This window comes from Arctopsyche grandis, chromosome 6, assembly GCF_051622035.1.
Source record: "Arctopsyche grandis isolate Sample6627 chromosome 6, ASM5162203v2, whole genome shotgun sequence".
NCBI lineage: Eukaryota > Metazoa > Arthropoda > Insecta > Trichoptera > Hydropsychidae > Arctopsyche > Arctopsyche grandis.
In genome coordinates this window covers 26152617-26174853 of record NC_135360.1, presented here as the reverse complement: position 1 = coordinate 26174853, position 22237 = coordinate 26152617, and the positions used below count along the sequence as shown (strand labels likewise).

At 34.9% G+C, this 22237-nt stretch overlaps 2 protein-coding genes across 3 annotated transcripts; both read left to right on the top strand.

Moving 5' to 3' along the window:
* Positions 1-5790: 5790 nt before the first annotated feature.
* LOC143913199 (uncharacterized) lies at positions 5791-21867 on the top strand. Its single transcript, XM_077432854.1, has 3 exons — positions 5791-6221; positions 7713-7886; positions 21091-21867. Exons 1-3 carry the CDS (start codon positions 6063-6065, stop codon positions 21763-21765), a joined length of 1008 nt encoding a protein of 335 aa, XP_077288980.1. The 5' UTR covers positions 5791-6062; the 3' UTR covers positions 21766-21867.
* LOC143913200 (uncharacterized) lies at positions 14368-20697 on the top strand. Of its 2 annotated transcripts, XR_013260694.1 has the most exons (3): positions 14368-14688; positions 19166-20194; positions 20398-20697. XR_013260694.1 is itself a non-coding variant. In XM_077432855.1 (2 exons), the coding sequence occupies exons 1-2, from the start codon at positions 14541-14543 to the stop codon at positions 19816-19818; spliced, it is 801 nt and encodes a 266-aa protein (XP_077288981.1). In that variant the 5' UTR covers positions 14368-14540; the 3' UTR covers positions 19819-20695. The 2 variants fall into 2 exon arrangements, 1 of the variants encoding a protein (XP_077288981.1); XM_077432855.1 differs by having other exon boundaries at positions 19166-20695.
* Positions 21868-22237: the final 370 nt, after the last annotated feature.

Here is a 22237-nt window from a genome sequence, read left to right as displayed (position 1 = left end):
ACCTTCCTAGACAATTAATTACAAACATTGCAGCATTTTTATTGCATAAATCACTGTATTTCGAGAGGCTGAAGAGCACGAAATTAACAATTAATTAATTAATTAATCCATCGAGACATCTATGGATTTAGACTTGTACATAAATTTTTACATATTGTGCATAAGTCAAATTCAGAAATTTGTGACAGCCGGTAGGACGATTTTTGCCAATTTGATGGAGGAACCGTTTCAACAATGAAATCAGATAAATGGTAAGCTCTGATAAGAAACGATCGACTTGGATTCACAAATATCCCAGTCTAACCAGCAGTATTATAGATTAGCACGGGATCAACATAAACGCAACCACCGAGCCATTCTGCTGGCTCGGCTTATAGCGGCTTAAATGAAAATTTATTAAAATGCTATTATTCAATATCAACATTTTTTCAAATTTCGATTAACCAGTTACTGCATAATAAATATCGCCGAAAAACCGGTTGCCATTATTCTCCGGTTAATTGGAAAAACCCTAGTTTTATATAACGAATATGAATTTTTCCTTTCATAAGAGGTTGACGCTCTTCCTGGCGACTCGTTAGGAAGCTCTTCCTGTTTTCACAATACATAGGTCGCCATGGAGCCGACTTGGCCATAGTTACGTGTTTGTAAATAAGAGACGCGTGGGCAGGTGAGTCACCAGATTGGTGACGAGGAGTCGGAAGGTTGGAGGCGCGCGCACACCAGATCCGCCCACCACCAACTCGACTAGAATTACTTTTACACGATAATTTGCAGTGGGTGTCGAACTAAATTGCACAAAGACCCCACTTATATATGTGTATAAATGTCGTCTCGATCGATAATGTCCGCGCGGGCCTGTGTATGTGTGTGGTGAGATGCAGTTGTGCAGCGGTAACGATCATTGGTTGGCGCACAGGGGCGCGCGCGTAACGGGGTCACAGTGTGCATGGGGCCGGGCGTGCCCGCGCCGGGGGGCGGCACCCGCTCCTGGTCGATAGCGCAACGGGGGATATCCGAGGGTCGGGGGGCGGCGGATTGGGGGGCGCCGGGGGCGTAGGCTGTGGGGGGGCGCCGCCGCTCGATACAGCCGCCCGCCCGGAAACGTGGACCGTGCCGACGACGTGCCGCCACATATTGATCCGCTCGTAGTTCCCCGCCGCCCCTTCTTCTTCCAGCCTACTCCCCCTTTGCCTAAAATTTGCCCCTTGCCCTTTCGCATTTTTGCACACACCTCGGTTTACACGTTGGCGTGGAACCACGACCGTATCAAACCTTACGATTTTTATCCCAGTACAATTACATAACCCAGTACATTACCCAGTACCAATAAATACATAGGTTGTACTATTCCACTTAATTGCAACAACATTTATGAGTTCATTCTTATTTTATTTTTTATTCTGTGAATGTGTGTGTGTGAGTGTGCGTGCTTATGCACGCATATACATACATACATGTATGTTTACTTGAGGTATGCGTGCATTCGCACGGCACATTTCAGGTATTATTTCCTAACGCATGCGCGCTTTATGTGTTCATGCGTTGTTGTTTATTTTGTACTTGGTTATGTACAGTGTGGTTTTTTTATTAGAACAGTGATTTGCGGTTGTTTTTGTGCGATATTCATGAACAACCGTCTCGTTCTCCGACAAATGGGTCTCTTAAACTGTATTCGATGGGGGAGGGGGGTGGTGGTCTCATGTTGAGGGCTTTAAGGTTCAAATTCCTTGACCTTTAAAGCGGGCTTAGTATAGGTTGTTTAATCTTAGGTGCATCTCAAATTCCAACAAAATTGAGTGGTGATTATTTTTTGGACAATATCATATGTCAATGTCAATGAGCCAGCAGTATGGCTCGGTGGTTGTGTTTATGTTTAGCACCGAGAGATTACTGGGTTTGATTCCGTGCTTATCTGTAATACTGCTGGTTAGACTTGGATATTTGTGACTTCAGGTCGATTGTTTCTTATCAGAGTTTTGCCGATTTATCTGATTTTCAAAACGGTTCCTCAAATTGGCAAAAATCATCCTACCCGCTGTCGCAAATATCTGAATTTGATTTATTTACAATATGAACAAAAATAAGGCACAAGTCTAAATTCATAGATGTCTCAATGGATTAATTAATTGTTAATTTCGTATTCTTCAGCCTCTCGAAATACAGTGATATATATCTATGTAAAAAGTAAATATATATATACGTATATACAAAGCTATTTTTTTAATATTAAAAAATATTATTTTGTTCGACAAAAATTCTTAGAAACGAAATCGAGAGATTTGTCTTTAAGAATCTTTGTCGTAGCGAAAATACCCACGAGATATTTATATACTACTAGTGGTGCTACCCGGCTTCGCTCGGTAAATGAAAATAAAAACCAAGAAAAAAACCTTGATTTGTTTTTTTATTAAATTCATTTGGATCGAAAAAAATTTATATTATTTATCGAATCATCAATCACAAAGTCGTTGATGAATCAAGCCAATCAGAAACGACTTCGCCGACAGCCAATCAGACACGAATTACAGACGCCGTTTCGGTTTTATATATAAGATATATGTACATAAATTGGGAGCCAAGAATGAATCACGAACAACGATTTGGCTACCGTGGTTATATAGTGTTTATTATGAGTTTAAAATGTCAGATTTCCAGATGCTATCCCTCACTGAATAATATGGAGAAAGTCCTTAAACATTAACGCCAACGTGTCGTGTGTGGGATCGCAATGTGCGAAATAATCCGTTTACCGTATTTTACATTAGCACTAAAATGAAACGGCAATAACAGCGGTTTTTTTTTCATTTTGAATTTATATTTATGATCATGTTTCCTTCAAACGACCTATCCAATGATTATAATATGTATGAGCCGTGAATCACTATATATAATATGTATGTGGGTACTATAATAAGTACGTTAGTGCGGACTGTTTTCTAGACGAATTAAAACGCGTTTCCACACTTGGTATGTGGTACGTGTGCATCGCATCGAATGCACTTGCTTGAGGCACTCCTTGGGCCGATGCAGTAGGCGCTGGCGAAGGGCACATTCCATCGAGAGGTGAAGGACCGCTATGCGAGACGGATTAGATCTCTCTCCGTTAGTTATATGGCTGATGCTCCTAGATTTGAGACGGGGCGGCGGATGCACAACAATTTCGACCATTATCTGGTCAGTCCGACGAAATTGGACTGGTCCGTTTCCAATTCATTGATGATGACGAGCTTGCCGTAAGTATTCGCCGGTACGTCTCGACAATGGAATACGTTTTGTAGTGGGAAACGGTATGAATTTTAATGCGATGCTGGTGAAAACGTACAAGAAGACACCTCGACACACCTACACACTCCCAGAACGAGTGGAATAGTGTTTCCAAGGATTTTAGCTTAAGTAGATTCATCAAATGCTTACTTGAATGGGAGAAAACGACTGAACATAACGGAGCACTCTCCGCTGCGCTGGTGTAATGAGGTCGCACAAGTTGCAGAAATCCGAGAACACACGTAATGTGGAAACGTTGTGGTAAAGTTTACGAGCTTTGTCGTGCCGGATGCATTGTTTAGCTGGATTAAGTGCCGAGTGGCGTGCACGACCACCTTGGTCGTTTTGGGGTTAACGTGGCTTAACGTTTTCTGCTCACGATGTGCAAAATGGCAAGTGGCTTCCACTGTGGGAAGCGTTTTTTGGATTCCGGAACTGGTACCACTCTTCGTCACAGGCCTAAGAATGGATTTAAGCATTCTTCTAGCATATGTTCATATTTTAAGCATTTTAGGAACTGATTATATTGGCTCGACATTAAACGTCTACAAAAACTAATCAACAAACAAAAACCTTCAGGTTTATTATCCAGAAATAGCTACAGTATAATATTGTTTGTCCTATGCTGATTTTTTTATAGATCTAATTTACACGGTGGATACGCTCTGAAGAATTCCACGTAAAGAAAAATATAGTGCATCCAGGAAGATTCCGGTTTACTTTCCATAATTATTAGTCGATTAGTCGCGAGATCCCATTGGTTGTTGAACGCAGCTCGCTCATTGGCCGTTGAGTCCCGATCTCTGATTAGACGAAGCTATTCTTGAACACCAAAAATTTTGTACTTAATACACATAATAGTAAATTGATCTCGAACTTTCTAAGTAACAAAACGTAACTGACATCAATTCGTAATTAACCTTACACCTTACACCTTTTTTCTGGACACTGCACGACGTACAGAGAGTCCAGAAAGAACAGTGTACTTATTTCGTTCTGAAAACGCAATGGTGGTAGCACTAATTACCAGAGATTGACGGCCAATTTGCTTTTACCAACAAAAAATGGTTCACTATTGTCATACAAAGCAAGAGAGCAAAAAAAAGTTGACAATGGTGAACCATTTTTTGTGGGTAAAAGCAACTTGGCCGCCGATCTCAGCTTATTTATTTATTTATTTATTTTACATACATATATACAAATATACCAGGAAGGCTTAACAGGTAAACCCCAAATGCGCCTTCCTGGTCCACATAATTATTACATAGATACATGTAAATCTAAACAATATCTGACATATATCGTCAGATATTACAAATATCGTATTAATACGATAAATAACGATGAATAACTTTCATGTAACAATACGAATTTTATATTCGATAAACAACCACAGAGACATCTGTGGTGAGCAATATGGCGAAACCTAAGATATAACAATAACTAAAGGTTCGCAACAGAAAATTGGGAAGGAAACGAAAATTTTACAGGAATCGTTTCAATGACAATCAGAAAAATTGGCGAATTCTGATAAGAAACGATCGACCTTGACAAATCAAGGTGTGGTCAATAGCGAGACTTAGTGAGGAATCGAACTCGTAACATCAAGTACGAGATAATTCAACATTCACCACTAGACCACGCTACTGGTTATAACTAGAGATGGGCGGTCGAGTGTCTACCATCAAATAACAATAGACCCCTCTTTGTCCGAGAAAGCAGGAGAACAAAAAAATATGGATTACAATAGAAATTGACAATAGTGAACAATTTTTTTATCCGTTGCCATCTTGCCCGCCGATCCTCACTAATAACCAAATCGGCGTTGATATGATGCTTTTTGCACAAAAAATTGTTCACTATTTTGTCAGTTGCTATTGTCAACCATGTTTTTTTGCTCTATTTCTTTGTACAGTAATGGAGAGGTCTATTGTTATTTTAAAAGTACCAAGCCAACGCCGAAGCTTACTAATAACAATGATTGAATCGATAGGCCGATTTAGTAAAATTGGCCTATCGATTCAAAATTGTTACATAAAAACCAAAGGGACTTACAATTGAAAAATTACCTGAAAAATACAGACCTCACAGTCGCGAGAGAATTTTCAATTAAAAGAAATACAACCATCTCTGTATTTCGCTTTCATGATTTCATTGACAGATAATTTCTCTAAAGATTTAAATCTATTCCGTAAAATAAGGGTATAATTTAATATAAAATTAAATCGTTTTCAAAGTCAAATAAAAATAATTATTTATATTGATGAAATATAAAATGTAGTTTCTATTTGTTATTTTTTTTTAAATACATGTCAATTGAAATAATATTCATATATTAAAAATATTTTTTAGTAAGAAAAAAGGTCAATAAAAATATATAACAGCTCACTATATGTAAGTATTTACATATGTTCATACATATGTACATATATGCGGCACTCTGCTTCCTCAGCCCTGGTTTTTATATACAACCGCAGTAGGAGTTGGGTTTGGAAGGAAACTAATAACGTAAGCTGTTCGTGCACAGATTGTTCGTTCGTGCGTGTTCGTACATGGATACGTACGCCATGATTGCACGCCATGTAGATAACATTGCCACGCCGTTGCGCTCTATTCGCACGGCCGAACGTTACGAGAAAGAGAGAGACGTAAATATTCGTCGCGTGTTCGCCGTTCGCTCGGCAGATGCAAGCTCAGTGTAGGTTCAGTACTGTTCTAAACGATGCGGGGTTCGGTATTGTTCGGAACTGTGCGGTGCGTGTGACGTTCGGGGACGTTCGTCGCTCTTTTGAACCATGGATCAAAAAACGGGATGGGATGAAAAATCAATACTACAATTGATAGAGATATATAAAGGTATAGAAATATTGTGGAATCAAAAACATTCCCACTACTATAACCACATGAAAAAAACCGAAGCATGGGAGTATATGGGCAGAGTTTTTGGACTTGAGGTAAGATTCCATGTACATATTTATAGGTTTGTTACCGAGAGTTGGCGCGAACAAATGCGCTTGATTAGGGTCAGTGAATAGATGTATACCATGCTGTCACATTGCATAATGTATATATAAAAACGACGTGATGTGTGTGGATATGTGACTATGTGGGTATGTGGCAGACGCTTTGACACCCCCAATCAAAACAAAGTATTCGAGACGCGGGGAAACGTGGTAGCGGGGAAGTGGGGGAGGGTGGGGTGTGCAGCGTCTTTTGACGACAAGCATGTGCGACGTTAGGCTGAGTCACGGGTGACAAATACACACACACACTGCTTTCATCATTTCGAACGGGTTGGATTGGTGAGCGCGTAATGCGAGCACTTTTTATTACTACGATTAATATTACGTGCGCCCGCGTGCCTATAAATTACCTTACTAAATATTTATAAATTTATTTATTTTATTTATTTAATATACTTGGGGGAGGCGGCAAAGCCGATAGGCCCAAGGGGTTTGAAATAAACATATTTTACAAATTATACATATATGCAATAAAAAAATGAGAAAAATTAAAAAAAACAATATTAAAATAAAATAAGAGAAGAAAAAAAAAATATATATAAACAAACAAGATAAAAATACAGAAATATGATTATGGGAAAGAAGAATCACAAAAATCCTTTGGTTTTAAAAAAAGTATCAAGTTTATTCTTAAAAATATTAATATTAATAGAGGTTACTAAATCGTTGGGAAGACTATTCCAAACTGAAACCACTCTGTTAGAAAAGAATGTATCTCTGATCAATTTATTAGATTTATCTTTTTGGAGTCTAAGCGAGTGACCTCTGAGGTGAGTGTTTATGTTGAATGAAATAAGATTAGACATATGACAATTATAGTGATTATTGAGAATTTTATAGACTTCGATTAAGTCACCTCTAGTTCTTCTCGTCTCCAATGTAGTGAGATTCATTATTTTCAATCTTTCATTATAAGAAAGTGATTTGAGTTCAGAAGGAATCTTTGAAATTCTCCTTTGAACCCTTTCAATACATGTAATATCCTTTTTAAAATGAGGATTCCATATGTTAAAAGCGTATTCAAGTCTAGGTCTGATGAAAGTCTGATGAAAGTCTGATGAAAGTAAATTGTAATATATAACTTTGTTTTAATTCGTGTATCAATTCCTTTCCGAAACCACCCGTTGAAATCAGCGGGCAGAACACTAGTTCAATATTGAAAATACGCTCTGTCTCTTTCGTGCGCTTCTTTATGAGTACGAGAACGCGCCAACTCTCTGTAACAGACCTGTACGTCTCATTTATTACTTTATACCGGGTTGACACGATACGAGTGTACTCAGACCAAGTCCGCTAATTTGGCCACTTACTCGTACGTTGCCACGTTACGAGTAACGTCCGAGTGACCCCATTAGAGGCCTTGGTATGAATGCACTCGTATCGTGTCTACGCGGTATTAAATAAGTCATATATTTGTTGCAGAGTGAAGAAGTGAGGAGAAAAATGGATTCGCTTTTATCTTCGTTCAGAAGGGAAAAGAAAAAATGCATAAAACGTTCCAAAGATGGAACAGTAGATTCGTCCAATTCCACCTGGTTTGCTTTTAAATATATGACGTTTCTTCTGAATAAACCTCCAAGCAAAAGCAGTGATGGTGTAAGTAATATTAATTAATTTTTGTTACGGCGTAGGTCAGGTGTATTTAAACTTTTTAGGACTAGGGCAAGGTAGGTAGGTAATATTGGAAAATTAATGGAGTTTACATTTACCTTTTATGATTTTTATTAAGTTTCGTTTGTGGCCCAGACAAAATGTTACACATGTTACATTCTAACCCGCCAAAATAATATATAACCTACCTGTGTTATCATTCCCATTTTACTCGTTTCCATAAATTGATAATTTTTGAATAACATAAATACCCATTTTACACGCTGTAATAAATGCCATTTTAACTCCAATTAGAGGGAGAAATATTTCGATTTTCGTTGAATTAAATTCTTATAATTATTTAGTATCTATTATATGTAATCCCCTCGAGTCACGACGTAGAGTATATTTGAGAAAACATTTCTACAAATTACTGGTTGGTTTGATCAAATTCTTGCAGAATTCAGTTTCAATGTTCCCAGCCAACTCGAATACATTAGATGCCGCAGTTTGTTCTCTTCTCCTGTGGTACTTACCAATTTGATGGCTTCGTCGCCTGTCACAAGAGGCATCAAGTTGCTCAACCAGAGTGCCATTAGCTTGGATTTGTTTAATCTAAAATATGTTGATCTGGTAGAGGAATTGTTTAATTTGTTCTCATATTATAATTTGTTCATATTTTATTTTATTTTTTTGTTTTTTACTTCACTTAGTTTTTTTTATTTTAATATTTTTCATTCATATATGCCTAGTCATGGTGACACCCTGGAGTATACATATGTATATATATATATATATATATATATATATATATATATATATATATATATATATATATATATATATATATATATGTGATATCACTGTTGCTAAATTGTAGTAAAATAATAAAAAGGTACAGGCATACGTGCCTTTCGTAAGCTGTCACCCATCCAAATACTGACCGTGCCTAATGTTGCTTAACGTTGCTAGTTGAACGAGATCTGCTATTTTCAACAAGGAAAGTCATTTTTAAATATAGAAAAATAGCGTTAAGGGCAAGGGGTGACAGGTCTAAGCGAAAGTTTCGTTACATGACGTCACATCTGTTTACATACATACATATATGCACCCTTCGCCATCAATGTATACACTTTAATAAAATTAAGATTTATTTTATTGAATTGTAAAATAACATTTATGTACATCAATTAAAATATTTTGAGGAGCGCTAAAGTGACATTGGGAGACTGCGAACTCTAATTTCTTAAAAATAGTTATGAAGGTCCCTATACTCTTACATATGTATATTATAAATATGCAAGTATGTATGATGAAATATTATTTTTATCACAATGGAAAATGCTTAACATGAAAACGCTTACCATGAAAAATCAATTAACGTAAAATAGTAATCTGGCCCCGGCAAAGTTATATGTATGTAATTTCAAATATACAATCTATTTTCTTTTAGCGCGCAACAAAAAACGCTTAACACGAAAAAAATCGCATGGGCTGCTTTTTTATACAAGTTTTTTATTCCATTTACAGTCTATCCTTACGAGGGCTGGACACCAGCGCCTTATGTTCACACAAACGTATTATGGTCCGTACGCACCAAACCAACGACGATTTTGGGCCAACTTTTAAAACCAGTAGCGTACAAAATATCGAAATAAAAATTAAATAAAAAAATTGAAATTAAATATCAAAATTAAGCTAACGAGCGAGATTGAGCTAAAATTAGATCATCGTTGATGTTTTGAATTACAACAATGTTTTGAATTACGACAAAACGCATTACAACCAGAGAAATATTATAATTACGAGCGAAAAAAACCTTGTTATTGTTTCTTATAAGTCGTCACGATACACTACTGTGTTTCCCCCTTCGGAAATATTTAACCAACGAAGATTTTGGGCCAACTTTTAAAACCAGTAGCGTACAAAATATCGAAATAAAAATGAAATTAAAAAATTGAAATTAAATATCAAAATTAAGCTAACGAGCGAGATTGAGCTAAAATTAGATCATCGTTGATGTTTTGAATTACGACGATATTTTTTTTATTTTTTATTTATTTATTTAACATATTAGCCACAGTGACATTACAGAGATCTCCAACGCGTCGCTGTGGCCGGTCATTCAGTAATAATAACATGATAACAGTAATAATAACTTATAATAATAACAATATTAACACAACATCATTAAAATCATAAAATCATAAAAAAAAGAAAAAACATAGATAAAGTAATAACAATCATTAATATTTATAATAGGCAAAATCAACCACTGGCATTCCTCAACAACCACTCAACCAGATTAGTATATTTTATATTGAAGAGGTCAATTTCACCAGAAATCCTGTTAAGCAAATATATCGCTCTAGATATAGGAGCCGTTGACAACATATTTGTGCGAGCCACAGGAGGAACAAACAAATCACGATTTCTCAAGTCCCTGAATTTACAAGGTGCATTAAACCTAAATTCCTTTAGAACCTGACGATTGTGTATTATCCCATTCAACAGCTTAAAAAAGTGTCTTCCCAGTAACATATTCCGACGAGACTCCAATGAGTTGAAACCTAACGCCCCTAATAGGAATGCACTAGGATATAGCCAAGGATAATAACCACACTGTTTCAAATAAAGATATCTGAGAAACCGTTTTTGGATTCTCTCAATCTTCAATGAATGAGTTATATGGGTAGGATTCCATATAATAGAAGAAAATTCTAGAATACTACGTACTAAAGATTCATAAAGAATTTTAAGCACCAACGTACTCTGGAAAGGTTTGCTAACTCTTAGTAAGAATCCCAGCATTTTTGTTGCACGCAAACAAATATTGTCTATGTGTCGTTTAAATTGAAAATTATTCGAGAACAAGACCCCCAAATCACAATATTCATCTACAAACTTTAATTCAACACCACTTAGGCGATATGGATAAATCAAGCGATTTGAAGATCTTGTCACATTGAGAACACAGCATTTTTGAATGCTAAAAAATAATTTATTATCGACAGACCAACTTGACAGCGCATCTAAGTCCAATTGGAGAAGGGCTGCGTCACTATGAGACTTAACTGTCTTAAAAAGCTTAAGGTCATCGGCGAATAAAAGATAGTCTGAATACTTAATTATTTTTGAGATGTCATTAATGTAAATTAAAAAGAATCATGCACAGAGTCGTCAAGCCAGGTTTCCGTTAGTACCAGGATGTCAGCACATTGAATAGCCGAGTTAGAACCTAATTCATCCAGTTTAGATTTAAGGCCTCGTACATTTTGATAGAAAATGCTTATATTATGCATTACAACCAGAGAAATATTATAATTACGAGCGAAAAAAACCTTGTTATTGTTTCTTATAAGTCGTCACGATACACCAATGTGTTTCGCCGTCGATGAAATATTTAACAAAAAAAATGTCGGTGATTTGTCAAAGGGTTTTTTTTTCTTTCGTCGAAATAAAATTAATAATCACACATTATCCGATAAATTTTACCTCTGAGATGGATTTAATTATTTGATTTATTTCGACGAGAGAAACAATTGAAGACATTATCCGATAAAATTTACCTCTGAAATGATTTAATTAATTGATTTATTTCGACGAGAGAAACAATTGAAGACAAAAAAATTTCCTTTGATTAAACCGACAACGTCTCGGGTTGAAGACATCGCTCGGTCACCCATACTAACACATAATATATGCTCAGTAGCTGCGCATTACGGGAAAGTAAAAATAATAATTCTTTGATTTTTTTTTCGATCTTAGTGCGTATCTACGTAAGTCAAAACATCTTCGACAAACAAAAGTCGAGGATTATCTGTATGTGATTGTTGATGATCTAATTTTAGGTCAATCTCGAAAATTTATTTAAATTGGGCATGTTCTGTTTTAACTTTCAATATTTTATTTTAAATTTAATATATTGATTATAATTTTATTTTGATATTTGAATTTAATTTTAATATAATAATAATATTTTTAATTTTGATATTTAATTTCAATTTTTAAATTTAATTTTTATTTCGATATTTTGTACGCTACTGGTTTAATCCTGCTGGTTAAATCGTTGGACCAAATTCGTCGTTGGTTTGGTCCGTACGCAGCATTAGACTTCTCCCTTCCTCAATTATGGCACTAGAGAAATTATTTTTTAATATGCTATGGATATCCATCATTGGGTTGCATCTATCGTTTTATTTTTTTGATTAGTCATTTTTTATAGGAGCTAGGAGCCGCCAAACATCAATAAAATCGCCTCTTTTTTACACCCACGAAAAGAGTCCAGCGTGCTTATTTAACGATCGATTTAAAAAAAAATACGCGCATAGTTACACAGAAAATATCTTTCTCATACCAATGATGAAATATTTTTTAAAATTAGTCCAGTTTTGGAGGAGAAAATAAACCTCGATTTTGTCGATTTAAAATACGTATTATCTGGTAGAAGCGCAACTGTCGCATTCACTCAATATATATATATATATATTGTCGCATTCACTCAATATATGCATTCACTCAATATATATATCGAAGAAAGGAACGGCAAAAAAATTAAGGTTTCGGTTGTACAGCCCTCTTAAAGTGTGTGAGACGTGATAGCCTTGTGGTGAATTTCGTGATAGTGACACATTTGAACAAATGTATATCTTTCGGGTGCCATTTCGCTTCAAGTTAAAATGGACTTGCTTACAACAGTAGACGCAAGACGTTCTTTGAAAACAGACATTTGTAAAATGTTCGGAATCGCTAAATGTCTGACCGCACTATACGACAACCGAGCGACAACGAATGATTGACATTATGTCAATCATTCGTTCGGTACCTCGGAGCAAAATGGACGAAACGGACGCTATTATAGTATCTTTGATATGCGAGGAAGAAGAACAATCGAGAAAACCCAAAAGACTATGGCTACATGCTATTTCAAAGTCACGATATGAAGAAGGAGAATAATTGTCGCAAGGCAACCCCCCCACTCAACGACATCTTGCTTCAAAGTTTGTCGAAAAGTAAACTTTGACGCAAGGTGTCGTTCTACGTCATGCGACTGTCGCGCAGTGCGATATGTCTCATACAATTTCATACAAACAATATTTGGTCGCGTACTGTTGTGAAGTGAAGGATCGTTCGGTTGTTGTATAGTGCGGTCAGACCTTAAACCATAAAAAAAATTACAAATATTTTATATAACAATCAATATGTAATACATTTCTCGAATTCACTCTACGTAATTGATGAATTTTATTATATCAATGAATAGCATGTCAAATTCTGCAATTTGCAATTGCCCCTAGAATAATCCTTTCAGGAGTTCCTCAAGGTTCTCACCTTGGACCACTTCTGTTTATTATTTTTATTAATGACCTAATCCCCCTACTGAAGTGTCAATGCTTACTTTATGCCGATGATCTTAAGGTTTTCCATCCTATCAATAGTGAGTCGGATTGCTTAAAATTACAATCCGACATTGATATAATATCTGAATGGTGTAATGTAAACCTTATGCATCTCAATATTTCTAAATGCTTCTCATTGACACTTTCCAGAAATCGTAACCTAATTGACTTTACTTACAATATTAATAACGTAGATCTTACAGCAAAAAATTGTGCCAGAGACTTAGGTATACTTATAGATTCCAAACTATCATTTAATGAACATATTAATCATATTGTTACTAAATCTTATAAACTCTTGGGATTTATTTGCCGAGTTGCGAAGCCCTTTAAGAATCCCCATACTCTGATTCTACTCTATTACAGTTTATTTCTTAGTAATATGGAGTATGCCTCAATCATATGGTCTCCCTATTACCAAACTCACATTGAGCATTTAGAAACAATCCAGAAGCGTTTTTTGCGCCATTTATCCTATAAGACTGGTCTTAAAAAACTGTTACCATCTTATAATGGCAGAATTTCTTTTTTCCATATTGCAAGTTTGTCTCAGCGTATAAGGGTTTCTGATTTGTTAATTTTATATAAGATTGCTAATGGTATTCTTGACACGTCTGTTTTAAGCGAGATTAATTTTAACGTTAATGCCCGATTCACCAGATGCACAAATCTTTTTTATCCACCAATTTGTCAAAGCAACACCTCTTTCAATTGTGCAATCGTTCGTATATGCCGTATTTACGATAGCTTAGATGATTGTCCTGACCTCTTTAGTGACTCTTTTGGTATTTTTAGGACAAAGGTGAAGAAAATAATATGTGGTTGATTTGCTTCTTCACCCTTATAGTCTTTCTTTTTCTTTTTTACTTTATCTGTTTCTTTTCTTTTTTTTAAAATCTTGATGTTTTTGTAATTTTACTTTTTTATATCACCATGTGGTGCTCACTGTAAATGGAATATTATATTTTTATTTATGTTTATTATTATTTTTTGTCTCATTATACAACTTTCTTTTTATATTTTATTCTGTATGTGTGCCTATTTAAATAAAAATAAAAATAAAAAATAATTTACACTTTGATAAACAGTGTAAGCGGGGGACCGCACACAGCATGCAACACATGCACACTGTAAATGCATCAGGAAGCATTTATTATTGTCACATATTTGAACGCACACCGGGCAAACATTTGCTGCGCAACGCAGTTTGCTGCGACGCAGCACGCGCGCTGCACGTTTGCAGGGTTGAACGTATTCAAAAATGAAAGACGATTTGGATTTTTGTATTGCGTTTATTAAAGAAGTTGAAAAAAATGTCAGACTTTACGATTATCAACATCCAGGTTACAGTAATAGAAGAGTAACAGAAACGATATGGAGTGATATTGGCGGAATGTTTAATGAATCTGGTAAGTTATAAATTATAACATTTATTGTTTCCATTAATATATGAATTAAGGTCTGTTTATACCTATCCAGCACGAACCGGCAGCAGCAGGTATCCTGCAAGTACGGGCAGTATTCTTTGGTACATTATATTGTATATACATACATATATGGACGCATTCATATCCCATTCGCGGGTGACCGTAAAAAAGTCGAAAATTGAAAATTTACCATGCATACATATGAAAAACGGTTAGTATATATATTAGTGGCGTGCGGTAATACCCCCCGTCGTACATCCTCACTTAATTTGCGCGAGCAGGATACAACAGGAACAAGAGGAACAGACTTTTCCTCCCGTATCCTGCGCGCGCACATTAAACAAGGTTGTATGAAAAAAAGAGAGATAATTTCACCACATGCCACTGATATATATTATATATATGTACATAGTACCGTTTACCATGTACCCTTTTTTTGATGTTTCGACTTAAGATCTTTCGATTTTCGATCTTTGCCTTCCGATATTTGCTTTTTCGACCTTTTCACTTTCGGTGCCGTGATGTAGACCCCCCATTCGCGCATGCGCATTCACGCATTCATACGCGTCCATATAGAACAGTGGCTCTTAACCTTTTCAGTGTGCCGCACCCCTTTGTTTGTTATGTGGTTATGATTAGTCACCGGAGCCTGAGGGGGCCGTGTATTGTTCAAAGGTTGTAAATGCATTGTTAAAGGTTTGCCGAACAATGGATAGCACTGTGACTATCCTACCTCTAGTTATGATCTTACAACCTATGTATATACTTATGTACATATATTACTCTTTAACCTCAAGTTTGAACATCCGTTTCATTTTCAACTGTACTTATGATGTTTTCTCTTAAAGCTATCTCTCATTATTTACACGAGACTTTCAATATCTTTGTTGCTCCCGGACCCTACAGTTACATATTCTGTTCAATTCTATCTACTTAACTTTTATCTACTATAATTTATACGAGTTTCTAATACAATTGTTAAATAAGACGATACAGTCAATGACCTGTTGAAATCCAAAGTACTATTTTTAATAATCTTTATTGCTATAGCTGCATTTTGTCTCACGATACGTGTAACCCTCAAATATTATTATCACTCTTAATCTGTATGATTAATTATGTGTATCTACTCAATAATGTCTCGATACTCTCAAAGGATACATAAATCAAATACTAAAATTGTCTTACACGCGAATACTGATTATATCTTAATCACTTTGTTGTTTTACCAAAATTCTGTCATTGGCTAAAACTTATCATTCTTTTTGTATAAATACTCATGTTAGATCCATTGAACCTCACTTGCGATTGAATTGTTAAATAAGTAACTAGTAACTTGTGATTAAACCATTTAACAAGTAACTACCTAGTTACTTGTGTTTAACTACCATACCATAAACTAGTATTGTAATTAAACTGCCGAACTTGTAACCTGTATCTGTAAATAGTAATTGCTTCTTTGGGGAAATAAAATATAAAAATTAAAATTGTTTGTAAATTATACCATCTCCCACTCGTTCCCGTAACATGTATCTGAAAATATGTTCCCGCACCTTTGAAAAATGAGTTTTGGAATCTTTAATTTAGAAAAATACATTTATTGCAAGCTTTTTGTTCTTAGCGCAAAGATATGCCACTTGATAGGACACTTTTAACAAGGGCTTTTGAATTGTTGCGCTACATAATTTTGTGATTGTACCACTGGCTGATATCAAATCGAGCCTTCTATGACTTCAAGATGTTCAGACCTGCACTTTCACCACCATGCTGTTGTTGTTGAAAATTTTTAACAACTTTGATGGTTTAAGATTGGAGTTTGAAAACATCTTGGAACATAAGATGCATATAGCTACCCAAGCGCTTTCGTCAGGAAAAAAATTGGCCGATGTCATCGAATATTAAAATAGTTTTCAAATATCACAAAACTAAATTTATATTGTTAGAAACGCCTCCGGCACCCCCTGATATGTCTTCTCGCACCTCCGGTTAAGAACCACTGATATAGAATGTAGAAACCATCCAAAATCGGAAAAGACAATAATTTCAATAGCCAATTCAAGGAATTTATATTAAATGTCTATATATGGTGTGCTTGTACACATCTATTAAATAATTCTACGGTTCCTGTCATGGATATAGTCGATAATAATAAAAATCTCGTAAAAAATGTATTTGATACCTACTGCTACCGGTTCGTACTGGATAGGTATGAACAAACCTTTAATGGGCTAACTGTGTACTAAGCTATGTAATTATTCTGCCACTGAGCTATAAGGTTTCTTGAAATATTCACATAAATATTCCCTGTTTTGAGTGGCATCATAACCCAACCGGTCTTCCTTGATGATTGTCATGATAGTGACTAGAATTCCCTTTTATTGTGTTTTCAGTTCCTGAAGTAAACTGATATTTTTCGTACATCCTAATAAAGTTGTGTAGTATGCAAGCAGTTAAAAAGATTTATCCACTGAACAGGATGGTTCCTGGAAGAATGCACTGAATTGCATTGAATAGTGGCGCAATTTCGAGAAATCCTAATTTTCAAAGCCGCTAAAGAATAACTTACGCAATAGAATTCCACAAAAAAGGGTTAGCAACTTCGGTTAACATACATATACCGCTTGATGCTTTTTGGTTCAATTCTATTGCGTTAGTTTTTCTTGAGCATCTTTGAAAGTTTAGATGTCTCGAGAGTGCGGCTTTTTTAAGTGCATTTATCTGATCACCTATATCAGCGTTTCCCAACCTGCGGTACGCGGTCGATGGTTGGTGGTACGCGAAAAATATCAGTAACGGCGGACATGCAGGAATGAATGATTTACAATCATAAAAATATAAATATTTTTTATATTTTTATTTATTAATTATACTTGGGGGAGGCGGCAAAGCCTATATCTAATATATAATTTCTAAAGAGACTTTGTAAGTTTGTATCTTTGTTTGGGAACTTCGAAAACAAAATAAAATTTCCATGTCGACAATTCAATTGGATGAATATTATATTTTTTTCGTTTCAAATAAATTTAATAAAAAAAACAAATGAATATTTGCTATTAGATTCGCCATGTTTAAGCTGTTTATATTACAAATTCTGAGCGAAGCCGGATAAAACAACTAGTAATTAATAAACATTATCTTAATTAGTCATCGTTAACGTCAATATCGAAAATTTGGCAATCGATACGTTTTCCTCAGATCCGGCATGGATTTTGGAGTGCATTTTTAAATTTACCGCGTTCACGCTCCAATAAATAATTAACTTGAATTTGACACTTGAGAACAGTTCGATAATAATCTTTAATGTTGCAGATAAAATTGAAAGTACATATGATTAGAAAATTAGATTTTTGGAATTTCTGTATCGAAAATAATCAAACTGAAGTATTTGAAAATTTACATAATTTCTTATCTGAAAACAAGCGTCGTATGACTCGGAATATACGTGAAAAAATAATTGAATATTTAATAGGGCTGAAATCGTCTTTTACGCAGTGCTTCCCAAACCTTAAGAAGCAAACAATTTGATTTCAAACCCCTTTGATAATGAACATTTTCGGACAGCTACCAAGGAAAAGGAGAACTTGATTGAACTTTCAAATTATAGCATTTAAAAACTGAATTCGAAATAAATAAGGTTATTAATTTTTGGCTAGGTATTAGTAAAGAATATGCACAGCTTTATGACATAGCGCCTAAATTTCTGTCGTCGTTTACTAGCACTGAACTGGTTAAGAGAGCTTCCTCTTCATATATTTCAATGAGACAAATATAGAAATTGATTGAATCCAGCTCCAGACGTAAATCTCGCATCATTTGAACCAAATTTAAAAAAAAACTAAGTACAAGGATCTCATTAAATTTATTTTGTAAGGAGATTTAATGAAAAGAAAACATACTATATGTACTTTGTAATTTTGAGTTTTTATTAAAACAATCAATAATATATTTACCATCAATAATAGAAGTATGAAAAGATAGTGGATAAATATATTAAACTTTGAGCATGTTATAATTGTGACTCCGCAAAAAAAATTTTTTCCATAAAATTTCTTACCAAATCTACATATTGCGTGTATCCTATCTTCATATTCTTTACCATACAAATACTATATATAATAATAAACTTGCAAAAACAAATTTCATGAAATACAGTCATTTTTAATATGGTGGTACAATTTAGCGTTATGTACTACCAAGTGGTACGCGAGTCAAAAAAGGTTGGGAAACGCTGACCTATATAATAAGTCATCTCTTCTTGGTACTTTCATGTATTGCGTTTGTAAAACTTGCCGAATAACGCCATAGGCTTCGTAAATTATTTTCCCAATTGTTGTTTTACCTCTCTTAAATATACACGACATCGATCGAAACGATGAAACAGTGGCCAATTACCTTCAACAAAAATACATTCAATGAATATGTTATCAATTATTGTAGATAAACATTTATGTTTTTACAGGTGCAGATTGTAAAAATAAATGGAAAATAATCCGTTCGTCCTACATCCGCAGTTTAAATTTAAAATCTAAAATTGGTTCTAAAGCAGGCTTTAAGAAAGAATACTACTTGGGGAAATACTTGCGATTTTTAAATCCTTTTATAAAGAACCGTTTTCATGTAGGAAATGTACAATCTCAAAATACACGCTCCGATCCACTGCAAGAGGATATCAATATAGAATTCACTGAGAATCCAAATTCTCAGGTTGAAATTGAATTTTTGCCATCACCGAAAGCAATAGAAATTAATCAGGATGATGAAATATCTGATGCACAATCAGCTCAGAAGTTAAGCAGAAATAGATCGAAGGCGTACAAAAGACCACTTAGTGCTGTAGACAAATGCGCAATGATGTATTTAAATATGAAGAGAAAAGGGTATGTGGATAATATAAATGCAGAGAGAGATCCATGTGAGCTGTTTCTCTTGAGCCTTGTTCCTCACATGAAATCGATGACAATGTTGGAACAGCTGTCGTTTCAAAAAGGAATTCTGGGTCTCATTGAAAATATTAAATATCGACAACTTCAGAACCCCGAAAATCATTCCAACCATTCATCAGGGACTCGTGATGCTGGCGAATCTTGTAATAATTTTTGTGAATCTAAATAAGACCAAATACGTAATAAATTTATATTTGTAATTTGATAAAGTTATTATATAAAACCTTTTTTTTAAAATTTGATACTGTTTTTTGTTCTTATCTTAATATCATTAATAACTAACCGTTCTTCGAAAGAAATTGAATGTCTGTAGTGAGTATTTTGATTATGTTTGTTTGTTTGATGAAATTAAACTGACATTCTACATATGTATATATACGAATAAAATTGTTCTTCATCTCTTGTTAGCTCTTTAATCAGTTTGAAATTTCCAATACTTGCGCAATCGAAATTAAAAGGATGTACCCAATATTTTCTTTTGTTTATTTCGCATTCACTGCCTCATAAAAATAATCGTCCTCCTCGAAGGTCGCATTTTACGTAAAGCTTAGACCATACTAGGCGGCACTGCCCTGCAACGATGCAGCGCGTCCAAATATTGTTTTTGTGAAATTCTATGAGATAGAACACACTACGAGTTGCCTTTTGTACCAACTCTGATGTGCCGCGCTGCGTCGCTGCAGTGCACTGTCGCCTAGTACGTTTGGACCTCAACTCTGTTGTGCTGCGTTGCGTCGCTGCAGCGCAGTGTCGCCTAGTGCGGCCAGATCTTAAGTGCTAAATGTGGCGAACCAAATACAGTGAAGCATTTGCAGCGTGCATGCTACATGCGTCTTTAGTGTGTGGCCTGACTTACGGACTGCTAAGTATTATTATCGATTGTTTTTATGTTATAATTAGAAATTTTCTGATAAATAAATGTAGGATTGGTATGTGATGTAGGGTTGGTATGAGTGGTATATAATGTAAGGTTAGTATGAGTGTTACGTGATGGAGGGAAAAAGAAGACATAATTTGATTTATAAAGAATAAACCACTTTTTTTTTATAAGCTGCGTTTTACTTGTTTCCTATCAAAAACCCTTACACAGAATCCCACATAAATAAATAAATAAACAGTGCTGAATGCAATAGAGCAAAAAAAAGTTTTCTATGAAGTCAACAAAAGCATATTGCCCTAATGACTAAGGCCCAGACCCTGACGGGGCTGTATATTGTTCAAATGTTGTAAATGCATTGTTAAAGGTTTGCCGAACCTTTTATACAAAGGATTTACAACAATTGAACAATGAACGGCACTAATGACCATCCACTGTCTATTCATAATAAAAGAAACTTATGGTCTATAAGCATACAGCTTTTTTCATGTTTTTAATTATTTCATGTTTTTAATTATCTTTATTCATATTATTTTAATGAGAAACTTTATTTTTTATTTATAGAAGAACGATTTTTCGGAGCTAGAACCGGTAATCGGTGATACAGATTTTCTGACTTCGTTAGAAGGCTCACAGGTTCCCGAGAAAAATTCGAAAAATAATGATGAGGACTTACTACATGAAGTTCAGAAACAGACAAAACGTCATAATGAAAAACCCACAAAACTTCGTGGTAAGCGATATAAAAGTAATGATGCTAGTTTATTAGAAATTCCTGCAAAACAACATAAAACCACCGGAATCGAGGATAGAATCGTGGAAGAGGAATTTATACCTTCAAACTCACTAATATCCGAGCAGTCAGTTTCAAATCGTGATCAGTTCTCGGTGTACGGAGAGCACGTTGCCAATAAATTACGAAATTGTGGAAGATCTCATTTGGAGACCGCCATTGCCGAGAATGAAATTAACAACATTTTATTTAAACTGTCGATGGGTCTCTACACTCAACAATTAGAAGGAACATCTCTACAAGATTCTCAGTCGCGAAGTGTGGGTATTATTAGCCCGAGTAAACGTCGATATTGTAAATCGCCTATGGAAAGTTCGACACTTCAAAGTTTAAATCCATCATCTACTTTTATTAATATGGATTCCGAGATTCATATAGACGAAGATCCAATCAAATCTGAGCCATATCAAGAATCTGACGACGACGACGATGATGAAGAAAACTGAGAATAGCTTCGGAAGGTTGACATGAATTGTGTTTATAATTCTTTAACATGTCTCGTTTTACAAGCTTTGTATTATTTGTAAATAAATGCCATTTAAGTCCTACAAATGTCTTTCAATAAAATATATTTAAGGAAACACTTCTTATAAGTTATAATACACTGCTTCTCAGTAAGTCCTACCAAGCTAGACTTGTTTAACACTGAATACATTTGAGAATATTTTTACAGCAGCTTTAAAAGGAATGATCAACCAAGTCTTTTTCATTGTATGTCCATATATCACCCAACTGTATTATTTTTTTTTAATATTTGTAAAATTTTAAATAATACTTTAAAGGAGTATTTTTTTATGTCGATTTTTAATTCACAACATGTAATCAAACAATTTAAATTTCCGTTCCCAACATGTAATCATTTCTGAAATTGGATCGATATACGAGTATGAAATGGAGCCAGTTTTGTAAAATGGGACA